Below are 16,682 nucleotides of genomic sequence, written 5' to 3'. Positions count from 1 at the left end.
CCACTTTGCTGTACAGAAAAAATTAAAGTTAATGTCCAAAAACCTTTGGTCACAACTGCATGTCAAATGCTGTTTCACAATGAGTGTGTCCAAACGTGCAGTCAAATAATCTCCATTTATTAAAAACAGAAATGCTTAGAAAATAACAGCAGTACAGTAAGGTGCAAATTACATTTGAGACATGTTGCATTCTGGACTAGTGGTTGACAGCCTGATCCAGTGATGTTACAGAGAATGTAAAGACTCCCAGTCGAGGATGTTCCAGTCAATGGGAAAATATCAGAAAAGCACAACAACGCATGGATTACACAGGAATGCTTCAGACTGGAGGGAGGGTCGGGAACAGATTTTGTCTTGAATTCTACTTTGCTCATAGTTTAAATGTGCTTTTCAGTCTGAGAAAGGGGCCAATGCCCTCTGGGCTGAAGTTTAAACTGCAACTGTCACACTGGAGGTCTCTGTGGGAGGCTGAACACACAACTAGACTTCAAAGCAAATAAATAAGCAGGAAGAAAGCAAGAATGAGTCCAAGCAGATTTCATGACTAAAGAATAAGATACGGCGATCGAGGGGGGCGTGGCAATTCTGAAACAGACCAATCGCACATTAGTGTGACACCCATGTGGAGCTGTTAAAGCATGCAAAATAAAACCGTTCAGCCGAACCTTAAACACCACCGCTCTACGAACAGAACCGCGATTTTAGAGGATCTTCACGCCACTGCTGGTGCCCATATCGCACGTCACAGGCATGAGGCCGAAGGCAACAGTGGCAAGCAAACTGAAACTGCTCAGTATGGACTGCAGACTGCTTAACACAGTATATGGTTTTAGCTAATACATGAGACAGACAGAGATATATATTTATATATAAATATGGATGCACCGATTATGAAATTGGATACTGATGTTACAAAAAAATTTGGCTGATAGATGACGTTTTTCTTTTTCCTCTTATGTTGCCTTTTTCCCAGGGAAACAAATCTTCACCCTGTAAAAATAATTTTTATTTTTTTAAAGCTTTTCATCACTTTGGAAATTAAGTCAGCACGAAAAATCCTGTGACAGCACAGATGAACACTGGGGCCTGTAAGTGGGAAACATCCATCAGAAGTCAACAGCGGCCCATTTATCAGTGTAGTCGTGATAACTTCACATCAGCGGTTCTCAAACTTTTTGTAGCACGCCTGCCACTCAAAAACATGAGACGATCAATAGCAATAAAAAAAAATCTAATCTGAATTTTAGTGAAATAAATGTCACCACAACCACACCAAACTCTTGTCTAGTTTTGTACTTTCAAAAAAAATCATACTCATCCACGGTGGATTAACCCCATGTTTCCCCCCTGGTCATAATCACCTGTGGATCTGTGCACCACAGTTTGAGAACCACCTGTGCTGCTCTTCTATTCTGTGTGGACAGAAAAGTTGTTCATGTGGGTCAGAAATGAGATCAGCTTTTTGTGCACCGTGAAAACCGTCTTTAAAGTGGACTTCATATGCTTTTACTTATTTCCTGTCATACACGAATACTAAACATATGAAACATGGCCACACTTTCAAATAATCACATCAGCTATGTCCGCGTAATCCCCATAAGCCCAAGCTCAGACTTCCGACTGCTCTCAGGGCTCGGGGTTACACACTTTGACTTGTATGATGTCAAAGAGATCACATCAGTGCTGTTCGGGGGCCAATCAGAATACAAGTTGCCTTAAAAGAGGAGGAACTTTAGACAACAGATGAACTGAAGCTGGAGGACAACATAAATAAGGATTATTCTGCACTGCCAGTCATGCAAAGCTACTCTAGTTGAATCCAAAAATAAAAATAGAGCTGCAAATGAGCATATCAGGTCCATTCCTTTCAAACCTCTGCAGCTCGTTAGTGTGATGTTTTCATTCTCCCTAATGTTTCAGCCTTCTGGATATAATTTACTCATCGGGGGAGCGGGGGATGTCATTCACATGGTGAATCTGACTGGGACGAGAAAATACTGAGGTGCTCATAATGTAGTCCAGAAAGGCTTTCTGGGAGCTACATCAGACTGCTATGAGATGAGGTTAATCAATTTTCATAAAACCAGAAAATCAGAAAGAAGGGGAACTTCAAACCTGGCAAAGTTTACAAGTTTCACTGCATATTCTCTCAGGATATGCTTTCAAAATGACATTGCAAAGGTCTGTATACAGAGCAGTTTACACAATATATATATACACATTACATATTTATAAACTAACCGCCAAATAGTTTATATTTAAGGCTGCCTGCTGGAAAAGTAAAGTTATCAAAAACAGTTACTGCAGTAGGAAATCTGCTTCATGTGCCAGTACTGCTTTTCTGGGGTGGGGGTGTGCATCGTTATGTCCGAGCTGGCTGACTCATGCTGACCAGATGATCGTTAAATCTACGCAACATGTTACGAGAAACTCAATACTGCTCACATCAAAAGAATGGGTCATCATCAAAATGCTCAGGTGGAAAAGAAAAGGTCAGTCACGTGTGGATGAAAGAAGTTCGCCACTGGTCGGTCAGTACGCTACGTTAAGGCCAGCGGGAACTCATCAGAGTGGAGCTCCTCTGTAATGAGATCCCCTTTTATACTAACAGTAGAGAAGAACATACACTACAACCAATATTTCTTTTTAAATAAGTATAATATAATGGTTGGATGACAGCGGAGCACCTAAATATTTCAACACTCGCAGCCTGGCTCACAGGTCTGCAGTCAGCAGTGTGCCCACATGTCCCAAAGACAGACACACGGGGCTTCACAGTCAACACTGCACTGGGATCTGTCCAGGAGGGAGAGTAGATTTCACCGGCGGAGCCTCTTCCTACAGTTTGTATTAATCTCCCAAAACGAGCTCACCACCACCATTTATGAGCTCTCCAGGGCATCCAGGACTTTCATGATCTGCTGCTTGATGACCTTCGTGGCATCGCCCGCATTGGGAATCAAATATCTGAGACAGAGAAAAAGACATTAGCTGAAAGGGAAAATGTTAATAAATCGTAAAGCCACTACTTTAAAATTCATGTCTGATTAGTTTTTCATCTGCGTGCAGACAAGCACCTCTCAACCACTGAAATCTCCACTCCAGCTGAATTGTTGGTTCCAAACTTGAACGTGATCAGCTCTGGGTGCTTCTTTTTGGATGTGATCTTCACCACTGAGTTCAGCGCTTGTCTGGACTGGATGTAAGCAAAGCCCTTCCTTGTGGCGATCTCCCTCAGGCAGTACATGTGAGTGGCTGTGATCAACAAATGACTGGAAACACAAAAGAAGAATCAGTGTTAGGAGTTAATGTTTAATAAGTGGCCGCAGCGCTTGCTTGTTTATTCGTTTCTCATTGCACATCGAAGCCAAACTCGTCCACCCTTGGACCAAGGCCAGGAAGATGGTGAAGGACCTCAGCCATCCCAACAACAGACTGTTCTCTCTGTTGAGGTCAGGAAAGCGATTCCGCTCCCTGAAGACCAACACAGAGAGACTGAGGAGGAGCTTCTTCCCGCAGGCGATACGGTCTCTCAATCACACCACCACACAGTACTGACCCACACATATGGTTCTTACACACACACACTGGACTTTCTGGACATTGTTTTCACTTCATCACTTAAATCACTTTAAGCATATTTGCACTGCACAAGACATAATGTGGATTGCACAACATGGACATTATTTCTTCATGTCCATTTAATACTTGCACAGCTGCTGTTATTGTGTTTTTTATATATATATATACAATTATTTTTTTCATTCATATTTGCCAGTACCTGGGGATCCCGCAGGCGAATGGGAACCATGAAGAGGCCGCTAGAAAAGCTGTGATCAGGTACCCTGCTGGGGTAATAGGCTGGCCAAAGGAGGAGATAGAAGCCACTGACATAAAGACAAGAAAGCTCCTTACCATGCATGGAGGGTTTCACCCCAAGTCCAGCACCCTGAGGCTGTACGCTAAGGAAGGGGGCCGGGGACTGGTGAGTGTCAGCACCACAGTCCAGGATGAGACAACGAACATCCACGAATACATCACAAAGATGGCCCCAACTGACCGAGTGCTCAGTGAATACCTCAGGCAGCAGAAACCCAAGAAAGAGGATGGAGACGAGGAACCATCATGGAAGGACAGAGCCCTGCACGGTATGTACCACCGGCAGATAGAGGAGGTGGCTGATATCCAGAAATCCTACCAGTGGCTGGACAAAGCTGGACTGAAAGACAGCACAGAGGCACTAATCATGGCAGCACAAGAACAAGCTCTGAGCACAAGATCCATAGAGGCTGGGGTCTATCACACCAGGCAAGACCCCAGGTGCAGGCTGTGTAAAGATGCCCCAGAGACAATCCAGCACATAACAGCAGGGTGCAAGATGCTAGCAGGCAAGGCATACATGGAACGCCATAACCAAGTGGCCGGCATAGTGTACAGGAACATCTGTGCCGAGTATAACCTAGAAGTCCCGAGGTCAAAATGGGAGATGCCCCCAAGGGTGGTGGAGAATGACCGAGCTAAGATCCTGTGGGACTTCCAGATACAGACGGACAAAATGGTGGTGGCGAACCAACCGGACATAGTGGTGGTAGACAAACAGAAGAAGACGGCCGTAGTGATCGATGTAGCGGTTCCGAATGACAGCAATATCAGGAAGAAGGAACACGAGAAGCTGGAGAAATACCAAGGGCTCAGAGAAGAGCTCGACAGGATGTGGAGGGTGAAGGTAACGGTGGTCCCCGTGGTAATCGGAGCACTAGGTGCGGTGACTCCCAAGCTAGGCGAGTGGCTCCAGCAGATCCCGGGAAAAACATCGGAGATCTCTGTCCAGAAGAGCGCAGTCCTGGGAACAGCTAAGATACTGCGCAGGACCCTCAAGCTCCCAGGCCTCTGGTAGAGGACCCGAGCTTGAAGGATAAACCGCCCGCAGGGGCGTGCTGGGTGTTTTTTTTTTTTTTTTATATTTCTTCATACATTCTTATATATTTCTATACTGTGTATTTTGTTGTACAGTTATTTTATTTTCAACTTTAATTTATATATTTTATCTTATTTTATTCCTTCCTAGTTAAATTTACCCTTTTTAATTTTCATATTTATTTCCTATCTTATTCATAGCCTTTTCATTTTTCTTTAGGTCACGAGCAGTTGTGTAAGCATTTCACTGCATATCGTACTGTGTATGACTGTGTACGTGACAAATAAAATTTGAATTTTGACACCCAGGGAAGGATGTCAAAAACTGTGCTCAAGAAGCCAAAAACATACTTTCACCTCAATGGGAAGCATCACGATTTCAGTGAAGAAAATTAAATTATCAAGAAATGTTAGTCATTCACATTTTCTCCTCTTCTTGCAAAGACATACACTTTACTTTGAAAATCCTGAGAGTTCCCAGGACACTTGCAATGAGTTTCTTAATATTCAGTCGATTAATAGGGCTGTGCAATACGACCAAAACCTCACATCCCGATATCAGACATCTATCGTCCGATAACGATATAAATCACAAAAATGTAACATTTTCTGTAAAGTCTGTGAATCTCGGGCAGCTCGACTTGCGTGAAGTGTTTCCAGCTGTGCGTCATGTAGCTGGAGTCGAGTGTTTTAACCGATGCATGAAACGATACATTTTTAGACATAAGTTTTAACGGCCGCCATTTTCTTTGTGAGTATTTATTACACGGCGTGCTGCGGGGAAAAGCCTGTTCTAACGTTTGAGTCTAAGGTTTATTTTTTAGCACCTGGCGGCTCTTTTTTACTTCTCATCCGTAAATAATCTGCTCTTTCATGTGATTCAGTTTATTTTGAAAAGTCTCAACGGGATCTTGAGCTTTATTGTGAAAGGTTTACGTGGAACATAAACAAGCGGACACGCGAAGGTGTTACCGTCGTTGTTGCTAAGGACAACACATAAAAACAGGCGCTTGTCCGTCAGCAGTGTGGTTATATAAAATATAAGAGAAAGAGAGAACTTTAAGAAATGAATATAGCCACTACAGTGACCATCAGAACCATGACAAATATTGCTGTAAACAGTTTATTTTGCCACACCACGAAACAAACGATAGCGTAAAATGAAACAATAGACGTTTTTATATCGTCGTCCGATATATATCGTTATATCGAACAGCCCTATCGATTAATGCTGTCAAATTTAGTCAAATGCAGCAAGACATGTGGGATGGTATTTTATAGCGCAGATGGATAATGATCCAAAGCTTCCTGCAAAGCCAACCCAAGAGTTTCTGAAGGAAAAGAAATGGCCAAGTCAGTCACGTGATCTCTTTTCAGTTACTGAAGATAAAACTGAAAGCAGAAAGTCCCATAAACAAGCAGCAAGTGAAGGCAGACGCGGTAGGCGTGGCAGAGGAAACACAGGATTTATTGATGTTCATGGGTTCCAGACTTTATCCAACTATTAAAAACAATCCTTGTATTTAAACGTATGTTAGCTTGTTCAATTAATTTGGAGCCTCTGAAAATCAGGAACTATGTTCAGGAAGCAGTGAAGCACCTTACCTTAGTATTTAAAGACTTCAACCTGCCCTTATTATGGCTGCCATGCAATATGCTTCAAGGTCACTGTACTCATTTAAAACGTTTCCTAAACAAAACTGACAGCTTACCTGGGGAACATGTGACCCGTTTCTTTCACCTCGTTACATGGAATATGATGTTTTACATCAGGTTTGTTTATCCAGGTCTGAATGTTGACAATCTCCTTCCGGTCATCATCAGATATGGAGGAACTGTCTATCTCATCTGGCAGGAAGATCAGATGGAAGTAATAATCATTTTGTTCTTCAAAATAAAAGCCCTCACAATGCTTAAATATTTCACAAAATAATACCCTCTTCTAATTGTAATCTGTGTTAGCTGTAATTTTACCTGTATCGTACTCTTCTTCATCAGCAATACTGAACACAGGCTTCACTCCCCGGTAAGGTTTGCCGACGCGGTCGCTGCTGCTCACATGCCTGATTACAGAGGGCAACAAGGCAGGTCAGAGCATTATAGTCACACTAGATAATTATACATTAAGTGCATTAAACAGTTTGCACACAAACATCAATGGCATGAAGACCTCCAGCCTGCAGTAAAAAAAAATATTAGCCCACTACTGCCACAGGTTGTGCTGTTAAATACAAAAAGGAAGAGGTTAAACAAGACATTTCTAGCTCGACATCTGGGTTACAGATTAGTGGTTGTATGATATTCAGGGCTATTTAAAGCAAATTATAGTTTATTTTATGGTTTTGCATAGCCCTGACTATCATCTGAAAGAACTATAATGAAATGGAAAGACAGACTTTTCAGTGCATCTCCAAGCAAACAAAGGTGAAGTCAAAGGCCTCGGTGAGTTAGACTAGAAAACGACGACCTTGTGGATGTAAAGATGACTCAATGCTTCCTAAAAGGCTGGAGCAGCTCCGACAGTGCAGACAAAACAGCAGTTTTATGTTGTTAGTGAAAGCATGAAGAGAAATTCTAAGAAACGGTATCTCATAGACAGCCTGCTGCCCGTACTGTATGGGAACGTGTGGTGTTGTTACATGAGTGTAGGCAGGTGTAGGCGGAGATGCTGATACTAAGCATGCGTTAAAAGTCTCCAAAATCCTGGGAGTGGTGCGGGTCTACAGCCAGTGGGCATGCCAGTGATAAACATCTGGATGTTTGGGAGCTCTTACCGATCTGGAATCACCTTCTCTGGCCAGGGTAGATTGAAAGATATTCTATTATGGGATAAGGCACAAGGAACTTAATTTCATGACAGGAAATATGGAAAAGCAAATATGGTGTTTTCAGTCAGGTGTAAATATGCACTAAACCCAAACTAGCAGGATGTCAAAAAACGGTAAATTTGAACTGTTCTGGTAGAATTTCATCTGAAGAGGGATCAGTTGGCTCTCAGAAGGCGCTCTGGTACTTTGGTTTTTAGTATTTGATATGTGAGAAGAATCACAAACTTGATTTTTTTTCAGTGTTATAATATTAATTTGCATTCTGTTATTGTAGCGAACTGTATGATTTACACAGAAAATTGAGAGTGTGTGTTGCAGTGTGAGCTTCAGTGGTGAATGTTTTGAGGAACTAGTTTCTCACCTGTCGACGGGGGCAGAGGTATTCTCAATGAAGCTGATCATCTTCTCCTTAACATTGACCGACTTGGACTTGAGAGCAAATGTCATTTTGTTGACCAGGGACTTCACACCTTTGCTGTCTCCAGGGCCGCTCAGAGACTCTCCCTGTATTCATGGAAAAATGTAACAATCCGTGCCATCAGACAGAAGATCTCTCTTAACACCTCCAGTGTGGAGCATATTGTGATGTTTATGTCCTTTATGATAAAGGGGGTTGGCTGGCTCCCCTAACTTCTTACATCAGCTGAGCTGAGGCTGCTGTGAGATCCAGATGTGCTGACGATCCAGTGGACGTACGAGGAGTCAAGCCCCTCGACGTTCATGTCTACCAGGTGCTGCTGAAGAGCTGGAAGTACACGTGTCTCTGTGAATTTTAGCTTTCACAATTTTCTGTACTGCAGTTGTGACCAAAAGACAGATATATAAAAATGTGGATGTGTACAAGTTTCTCAGAAACATATCTCTCTCTATCTATCTACCCTATATACATACATATATGTACAAGAAATGAATATAGTATTTTAACTTTATTTCATGCTAAAAAATGATGATGGATTTGTCCAAACAAGATCCTGACAAATCACTGACAGCCACTGCTGCATCACCTCACCGATGTAACCATTACAAAAACTATAACTTACACATACACGCAAAAATAGGCCTCTCCATGTTCATATTACTTCTCTGTGTGTATGCAGACTAATGTGCTTGTCAGTATTGTCATTTTCCTACTCACCCATAAAACCTCCTTTTGCGATGCTGACATACTCTTTGTTTTTCTGTAACAGAAAGCTTGAAATTAGCCGATCTGCTAGAATATCATCCATAATATTGCAACACAAAGATCACAAAATCATTTGTTTTGCCAAACAAGGTCACACAATTCTCATTTTTCCAGTTAAAACTTCCAGTGATTACTACTTTTTTTAAAGCATGAATTATAATGACTTTCCTGCTTCTGCTTCGTTTATTTTATTTTATAAGCAAACAGAGATTTTGACAGTTTGAAAAAATCTAAAGGAAACGTTTGTAATCGTTATATATGGATCCCACTTTCACAGCTCACCTGCAGGAAATGTGCCAACACCATGTTCATGTACATGTCTTCCTCTTCTCTCCCGCTGCCCATGAAGCACAGGTGCTCTCCGCTGGCGATGGACCCCGACTCTAAAGACTGCTTCTGTGTCTCCAGGAGGGACTTCACAGAGAGTGCAAACTCAGATGGGTTCTGGAGCATCTGTAAGAAGACATAAAGCTTGTTTTATATTCGTTTACTGCAAATATATTTTTCAACAAATCCCTAAAGCCCCTGTCCCTCACCAGGTCTGAGTCCAGGTGGAAGGCTGTGGACAGATGGCCAGCATTGTACTGCTCTGCAGGCCGGCAATCCACCACGAAGAAACGTACCCCATCCTAAAAAAAAAAAAAAAGAAAAAGTCCAGTTTCCTCACATCCTCTTTCTTCCTTAAACTCACAGGGCAAACTTGAGAACAGTTAATAATTTCCCACTCAAAGTGTCACTGACCTGCTGCAGCTGGTTTGCCTGCAGGATTTCAGGGACAGACACAGGGAGGCACAATGCCTGACTGAGGTCAGTGTCCTCCTCTTTGAGAGCCACCAAACTGCTACCAAACAGATTCTGATTCATCTACAGAAACAGACAAAGGGAAACAAACAATGAGGTTTTTTTAGATGCTGCCGTTGTCTCTTTGTTTATATTCAGCACTGCTCAGTTTTTATTTGCTTCACCTTTCTGAGCGACAGAGGGGTTTTGCTCTGGTAATACTGGGCCAGTGAAAACAAGTCTTCAATGTCCTCAGACTCCAGGAGAGAAGGAGACGCTTCCAGCATTTCTGGGATGACATTTTTTTTCCCCCACATTTAATTACATTAAAAAGACGTTCAAAAACTGTACAAATGAGAAGAGAGGAACAAACTCACTGATAATGTCCTCTTTGCTTTCTCCCTCTTGTGTAAGTATGGTCTCTCTGAGGATACAAACAAAAACAAACTTTCAGAGCTGGCACAAACAGCCACGAGCTGGATTATCTTTCTGGCTGCATACTTGGCATTGACGAGGATGATAAGCATGAGAAAGAAGATGAGAAAAGGGTCTGCCTGCTGGAGGTACGAGTCCCACAATGTCTGGGTAACTTCAGGAAGGCAGTGGCTTGAAAACAGACTACCCAGCTGTGGAACAGAGACAAACACAGACGCATCGTTTGCCATGGCCACATGAAGAGCAGTGTTACTTGAGCTCTAGAGCTGCACAGGTGGAGAATAGCTGATGAAAAAATATGGAGTAAATGTATGTGAACGAATATCACTTCTGCAGGGGTAAAAATGCTGGTACCAACTTTTATTTCACCAAAATTGAAGCTGTATGCCGTTAATTGTTTTTGACTGAATCTTTTTCTGAAATGGGGCAAAAATGTTGTAAAACTTATTTAACATGAGGCAACATACCCAGTTGATGGCATAGGAGTCTGGTGTGATCTTTTTGGTGTCCAAGAACGAGCACAGCTCTGGCTCGTGATACTGCAGCAGTAGTCTGTACAGGTGGAAGGGTCGGCCTTTGGGCACACAGTCCCTGAAACGGGAAAGCTTTTACAGTCAAAGCCTGCGGGTCTGTGTGAGTGGGGTGAAGGGGACAAGGAGGCTGAGATGACTCACCGAGGGATGTATTTGTTCATGATAGCATAGAAGCAGTTGTAGAGGTCGCTCCGGGGTAGATGAAGCCCCAGCAGCGGTTTGAGCAGGTGCGGCCAGCTGAGCTCAGGGGTGAAAGTGATGTTACGCGACTTGCAGTAGAAAGTGATGACTGACTCAACGTCGGACACCATTTCACTCCTCTCTTCCTCTGACACTGCCAGCTGGTCTAAACATGGGACACACGGAGGGGGTCGGCAGTTTTAGTTATCTTTTCCAAATAGGTCAAGTTTTTTTTTTCCTATTGATGCATTAAATGATGTCATTATTATCAGATTTCTATTCAATTGAATCTCTCCCCATAGTTTCACGTCAGCATATTATCTAAACTTGTGACAGCCGTTCATGCTCACAGCTCCGTACTCCTTTAAATAAATGACGGGACTTTTGGTTTGAATTTCAAATTAGAGGAGGGTGTGACAAAGACTGGAGGGGAGGGGAGCTATTCTACTGAACAAGAAGGGAAAAAAGTACAAAGTTAGAGCAGGCTAGATGATTCACGAGGCTACCCCGATGGTATAACTCCCCGTTTTTTCTATCTAATGTAGGAAGTGGTAAATAAACTCCTCTGCATCTCTTCAGCAGCAAGAGTGCTGCTCCACTGAGGCGTTTTTGCATTATGGAGGGCGGACAATGCTACCACAACAAGGAAGCGTTAGTATCCTCCCACACCAGCATCGGAAACTCACAGGAACATGATAGGAAACTGAGATTAGGGAGAAGATTTAAACCTTTAAAGAAAGTATTTTTAAACCAAACATAACATTTCTGGAGGATCATCAGGGCTTCAGAAGTCTTAGCAGTAGATCACCAACATCACACAGGCACAAACTCTCATATTCAGCCCATTAGCAGCGCATCATATCAGACAAGAGTTGCAATAAGATAAACTGCAAACAGCAGATCGATGTTATTACTAAATACTTTGTGTTTTGTAGACGGTCGTCTCAGAGCCAGCTGCACACAGAGACCAGTGCTATTAGTCCAGAGCAACTCTATTTAATGAAAATGAGCTTTTAGTTTCTTTTCTGACTTAAAGATAAGACCTAACATGCTTTATGAGTTAATAATCCAAAGAGTTCAAATATGTGAATTTTATCCCTAATTTTAAAAATAAATCTCATCTAAGCCGAGCTTGTTTTTCCCCCACAAATATCCAACTTTAAACTCAAACAGCCTATAATTTTTTTTTCTTGAATTTTAGCCCCTTAACCTCACCAGCCAAACCCAGTGGATCTTAAATGTTGAGATATGGAGCCAAAAAACAAAATAGAGCAAAATTCCTGACACAAATAATGCACTGACTTTTACTGAACTAAAAATTTATTCTCAAGTTGGATGTGCCAGAAAACACTTGAGAAACTCACTGCAAATCCAAAAGTCAGGACTGTGTCAACGTATTCAGAGGCACCGACATTTACTCACCGATCAGCTGCTGACTCCGGTTATGAATGAGCTTCTGTTCTGGTAAATCGAGGACACCGTCCCAGGAAGCCAGGCTGTCGCCTTTTCCGGAGACATTGAGAGCAATCTGCAAAAACAAAACAAGGATTCAGTGCTGAGCACGGGGAGAAAAGGAGACCTGACATTCAGGAAATAAAGACTGATCTGCTATAAGTGGCCAAAATCTCACTGCACTGATGGACAACAAATTCATACACATGAAGAAAATACTGTAGAAGCTGCTGATATTATTTTTGGAACATTTTGAGAGAAAAAAAACAAAATTAATTAAAAAAAAAAATCTCTGCACCCTCTAGTTCAGCGGTCCCCAACCCCCGGGCCTCGGACCGGTACCGGTCCGTGAGTCGTTTGGTACCGGGCCGCGAGAGTTGAGGCTCAGGTGTGAAATGTCTGGTTTTCAGGGTTTTTATCGGTTTTCAGTGTTATTTTGTTATCGTTTTTATCGTTAACTCGGTTTTCCTGGGCCTTTTCACGTGTGTTATGAATAAATCTTCTTTTTTTCGGTACCGGTACTGGTTTTATTTTGTTGTATTTATCCGCGACACCTTAAAGGCCGGTCTGTGAAAATATTGTCGGGCATAAACCGGTCCGTGGCACAAAAAAGGTTGGAGACCGCTGCTCCAGTTTACCCCAGTACAGCTGCAGAGCGATGAACAGGTAAAACAGGCTCCAGATCTCAATGAACGTGGCACGCAGCTAAAGCAAATAATTGTTTTTGTTTTGAAAAGTAACAAAGTGGTAAAGATACGTTTCTTCATGTCTCCCTTAGGGAGGCCATATTTACTCACCGACAACTTTGAAAGTTCATTTGATATCTTTAGATTTTTTATGAGCAGTCATTTTCATACCTCCAGGCTGTAACATGGAAACCACACGATTACAGACTTTTCATTCTTTTCTTTTTTTTCAAACACACAACCACAGAGTTATCAAGTTGAAGCTGCAGGAATGAGAAGACCATAGTGAACGCTCCAGATTGCAGCATCTGCTTTGATGCGAAGGTTGTACCAGTGTGTTGTGTTAAAGAGAAACCTGACCATGAAGGGAATGCAGTTGATTAACTGGTCAGTCTGCGTTCCCACTCTCACTTATGATCAGAATGAGACTGCAGATACAAATGGTAGAAATGAGCTTTCTTCTTTTTTCCTGCTCTAGGGGAGCTTTTTGAGGTAATCTGGGCATCTGACCAGGATACCTCCTGGACATGTCATATGTTTTAGGCATGTCCAACTAGGACATGACCCTCAGGCAGACCCAGGACTCCCGGAGGAGCTAAAGAAAGTGACTGGTGAGGAGGAGGTCTAGGAATTATGGCTTAGACGTGCTATCACAAAACAGACGCCCACTCCACAGAGTTGTTATATTCAGGCTTGTGAAACAGGTTGTTTAAAATCAGAATCCATTACTTTGTTTTGGTAAATGGAGTGCTTAGCTTTAAAAATAAATAACTATTATATAACATATCAATCAAATGTAAATGTCTGGCCCATGATATTTTTTGTCATTTCACGTGTGGCCCAAGTGAATTTCAGTTTATAGTCTATGACTTATACGATGATTAATGGAGCAAAGTGCAAATTTTTACTTTTAGGTCCGAATGTTTTCAGAATTTGACACAAACAAAACTACACCTACTTTATTCTCATTTTTAAGGTTTTCCTAAAGTGAAAAAAGAAATCTTGCATCTGCTCTCCTGCACTGATAAACACTTTGTGTTTGATTTGACTTTAAGCATTATTTGAACTTTTTTATAATAAACCAAATTATTCAATTTTATGAGGTGTAAAATTAAAGGCTCTCTGAACTTTACACAGTGACTAAAAGGTCTCCTAATGATATTATCAAACAGCCTATTATCAGACACAATAAACATCCCATTCAAAGCTGCTTTACAACTGGGTGCAGCCGATGACGTGTCTTTTCACAGGCTGGTATTTTGCATGCGAAGCCAAGACGAGTCAGTCACCTATAAGTAGCATCATTATTGTCATCCACATGCTTGACATACAATACTGACTCTTGTTATGTGATGTAAGACATAACTGAAGTCTTTTCTTTGGGTGTGCCAATAAGGGATGATCCAGTCTACTCACACCTTAACGTAAGAATGCTTGCCTTCTGTCCACAGACGTACAAAGTATGTTGTACATGTCCAATAACTGTTTGAAACCACAATCTAACTGCTGCAACGTTCTCACCTTCCACATCTTGGCCCTGTGTTCAGCTGACTGCTCCTGGACCTGGATGGTGCCCCTCTCCATCTCCATGTCTGAGCCACCAGAGTCAAGAGCGTCAATGAGATCCTGGTCCCTGAAGAGTAACGAACGGCACAGTTACAATCCCACAAAATATAAAGATAAAAGTTCATAGGCTGAAAACAAAACATAAGATTTGAAGAGTTCATTTTAAGGTAAATTATTACACCAAGGTTCAGAGTAAACCCATGCAAAGGCTCACTGATGCAGAAACAATATTATTACTAATAATACCACTATAAACGACAAAACTGCCAATCTTCAAAATTGTGCTGTACTGTCCAGCACTACGTTTTATTAAGTTCATACATCCATCTTCCCGAGGGGGCTGCAGTGTATGTTACAGAGCAAGAGACAGGTTGCTAGTTTGTCGCAAGGCTAACAAAGACATACAGACAATGTTTACACCTATGGGCAATTTAGAAACAGCAGTTAACTGGTGAAGCGAGAGTAGTAATCACACAGAGAACATGCAAACTCAAAGAAAGACAGGGTCAGATGGTGGATTCAAATCCATGACTTTCTCGCTGTGAGGCAACAGGGTTAACAACATGCATTATTATTAACTTCATATTTAACTCAATCATTATTCACATCTGTGTAATTATGTAAATTATGTCAGCTTTTACTAAATGCCCTGTGTTGTTTATTGCTCTTAATTTACATCTTAATCTTTTTTTTAAAATACATGTTAATTTAACTCCGCATACAGACAGGTGACAAACTCAAGAGGAAAACAATACAGCAACATCATAAAAGGGGGCATTCACAGCTTCCCTGTGAATCTGTGTGTTGGTTCTCCAAATCTCCAAAGAGATGAACACCATTTTTAGATATTTCCTCATCTGACGTTTTGATGAAGCCGGAGAAGAACAATGTCTAACGCATTTGTTCAAAATCTCCGATGATTGTATGTACACATTTATACATATGTATAAAATCCAGGTCACTTTTATACTCATGGAACTCCTCAGTGACCCGTGCACTGTGACAAATGGCAGTGTCACAGAAGAGGTCTTTCTTAACAAAGTAGAAACATTTCACGATAGATCTGAATGGACACGCACCATTCACACCAACAGAGCTACCAGAGCCCTCTCTGCTGGTCTATCGTTCAGGTTTTTCCTTTAATCTGACACATGAAGACCTCTTTCACGATGCCAACCATCTTAATGGCAGCTGCTTTAAAAGTTTTTAGATATAACCAGCACTTTTCTATAAACTCTTTTCTATATTTCAGAGTAAAATAAAACTGGAACAACAGAGTGAGGCTGGGGTAGATTAAAGGGAAGCGGCTGTCCGCCTAAATATTAGCTGTCCGGCTAACATTGCTACTAAACTTCCCACTGAGGCAGAGAAACCGATAAAAATGTAGACTTCGTCACCGAACAGACTTAAGAGCTGTTATTTTATCCGTCTGAGATTTATCGACCGTTAATTTATCAGAACCGGGTTAGCTAATTGTCATGTAGCTGGCTAGCTGGTAAGCAGTAACGTCACCAAACTCCAACACTATTTTAAACACAAAAACTCATCTTTAGTTACTTTACACGGAAATCTGCGACAGAAATCCGACGCGACTGTCTGACAATCGAGACAAAGGCTCCGAAAATATTGACTGAACAACAAATTGTCTCACCAGCTGCCCCGAAGAGCTTCCTCCACGGCATCCGCCATTGTTGTGGTGACGGAGACACGTCAGATGTCGTCAACACGCGCGTTATGCGCGGTGACGTCACCGAACAACGAGGGGTCGAGATTGACAAGTGAAATCAAAGTGCGATAAGAAACTGATGAGAAAACTACTTGTTTGCTTTGATTTTGGGCGCTAAAAGTTAATAATTGATCAACAAACAGAGAAAAACAGAAAACATCATCAACATGTGCTGACCTCAGAGTTTAATCCCAACAACCTTGCTGTGTGATGAAGAAACAATTTACACACAGTGACACGATCCTAAACGTGGGTCAAAGTTTGTGTTTGTGTGAGAAAGTGTGGGACACATCACTAAAGTCAGGAGTCAGAAATTCTTTATATCTCACTTAAAACATAAACATATGCAATCGATGCAAATAGGTTATACATTTGGCTCTGATCGTGTGAATGACA

At 41.8% G+C, this 16,682-nt stretch overlaps 1 protein-coding gene across 2 annotated transcripts; it reads right to left on the bottom strand.

The window, feature by feature from the left end:
• Positions 1–2,120: 2,120 nt before the first annotated feature.
• tbc1d23 (TBC1 domain family, member 23) lies at positions 2,121–16,308 on the bottom strand. 2 transcript variants are annotated; one of them, XM_026194260.1, is made up of 19 exons: positions 16,212–16,308; positions 14,516–14,627; positions 12,279–12,384; positions 10,818–11,022; positions 10,611–10,734; positions 10,210–10,334; positions 10,086–10,132; positions 9,894–9,997; positions 9,670–9,792; positions 9,465–9,557; positions 9,211–9,381; positions 8,881–8,923; positions 8,384–8,490; positions 8,107–8,249; positions 7,692–7,736; positions 6,892–6,980; positions 6,630–6,765; positions 3,078–3,272; positions 2,121–2,967 (listed from the first exon to the last, which is right to left on the bottom strand). In XM_026194260.1, the coding sequence occupies exons 1-19, from the start codon at positions 16,247–16,249 to the stop codon at positions 2,883–2,885; spliced, it is 2,091 nt and encodes a 696-aa protein (XP_026050045.1). In that variant the 5' UTR covers positions 16,250–16,308; the 3' UTR covers positions 2,121–2,882. The 2 variants fall into 2 exon arrangements, with proteins under 2 accessions (XP_026050045.1, XP_026050046.1); XM_026194261.1 differs by lacking the exon at positions 7,692–7,736.
• Positions 16,309–16,682: the final 374 nt, after the last annotated feature.

This window comes from Astatotilapia calliptera, chromosome 15 (assembly GCF_900246225.1).
Source record: "Astatotilapia calliptera chromosome 15, fAstCal1.2, whole genome shotgun sequence".
NCBI classification, from domain to species: domain Eukaryota; kingdom Metazoa; phylum Chordata; class Actinopteri; order Cichliformes; family Cichlidae; genus Astatotilapia; species Astatotilapia calliptera.
Note: the sequence above shows the minus strand (reverse complement) of the source record. Positions and strands in the feature narration are given on the sequence as shown.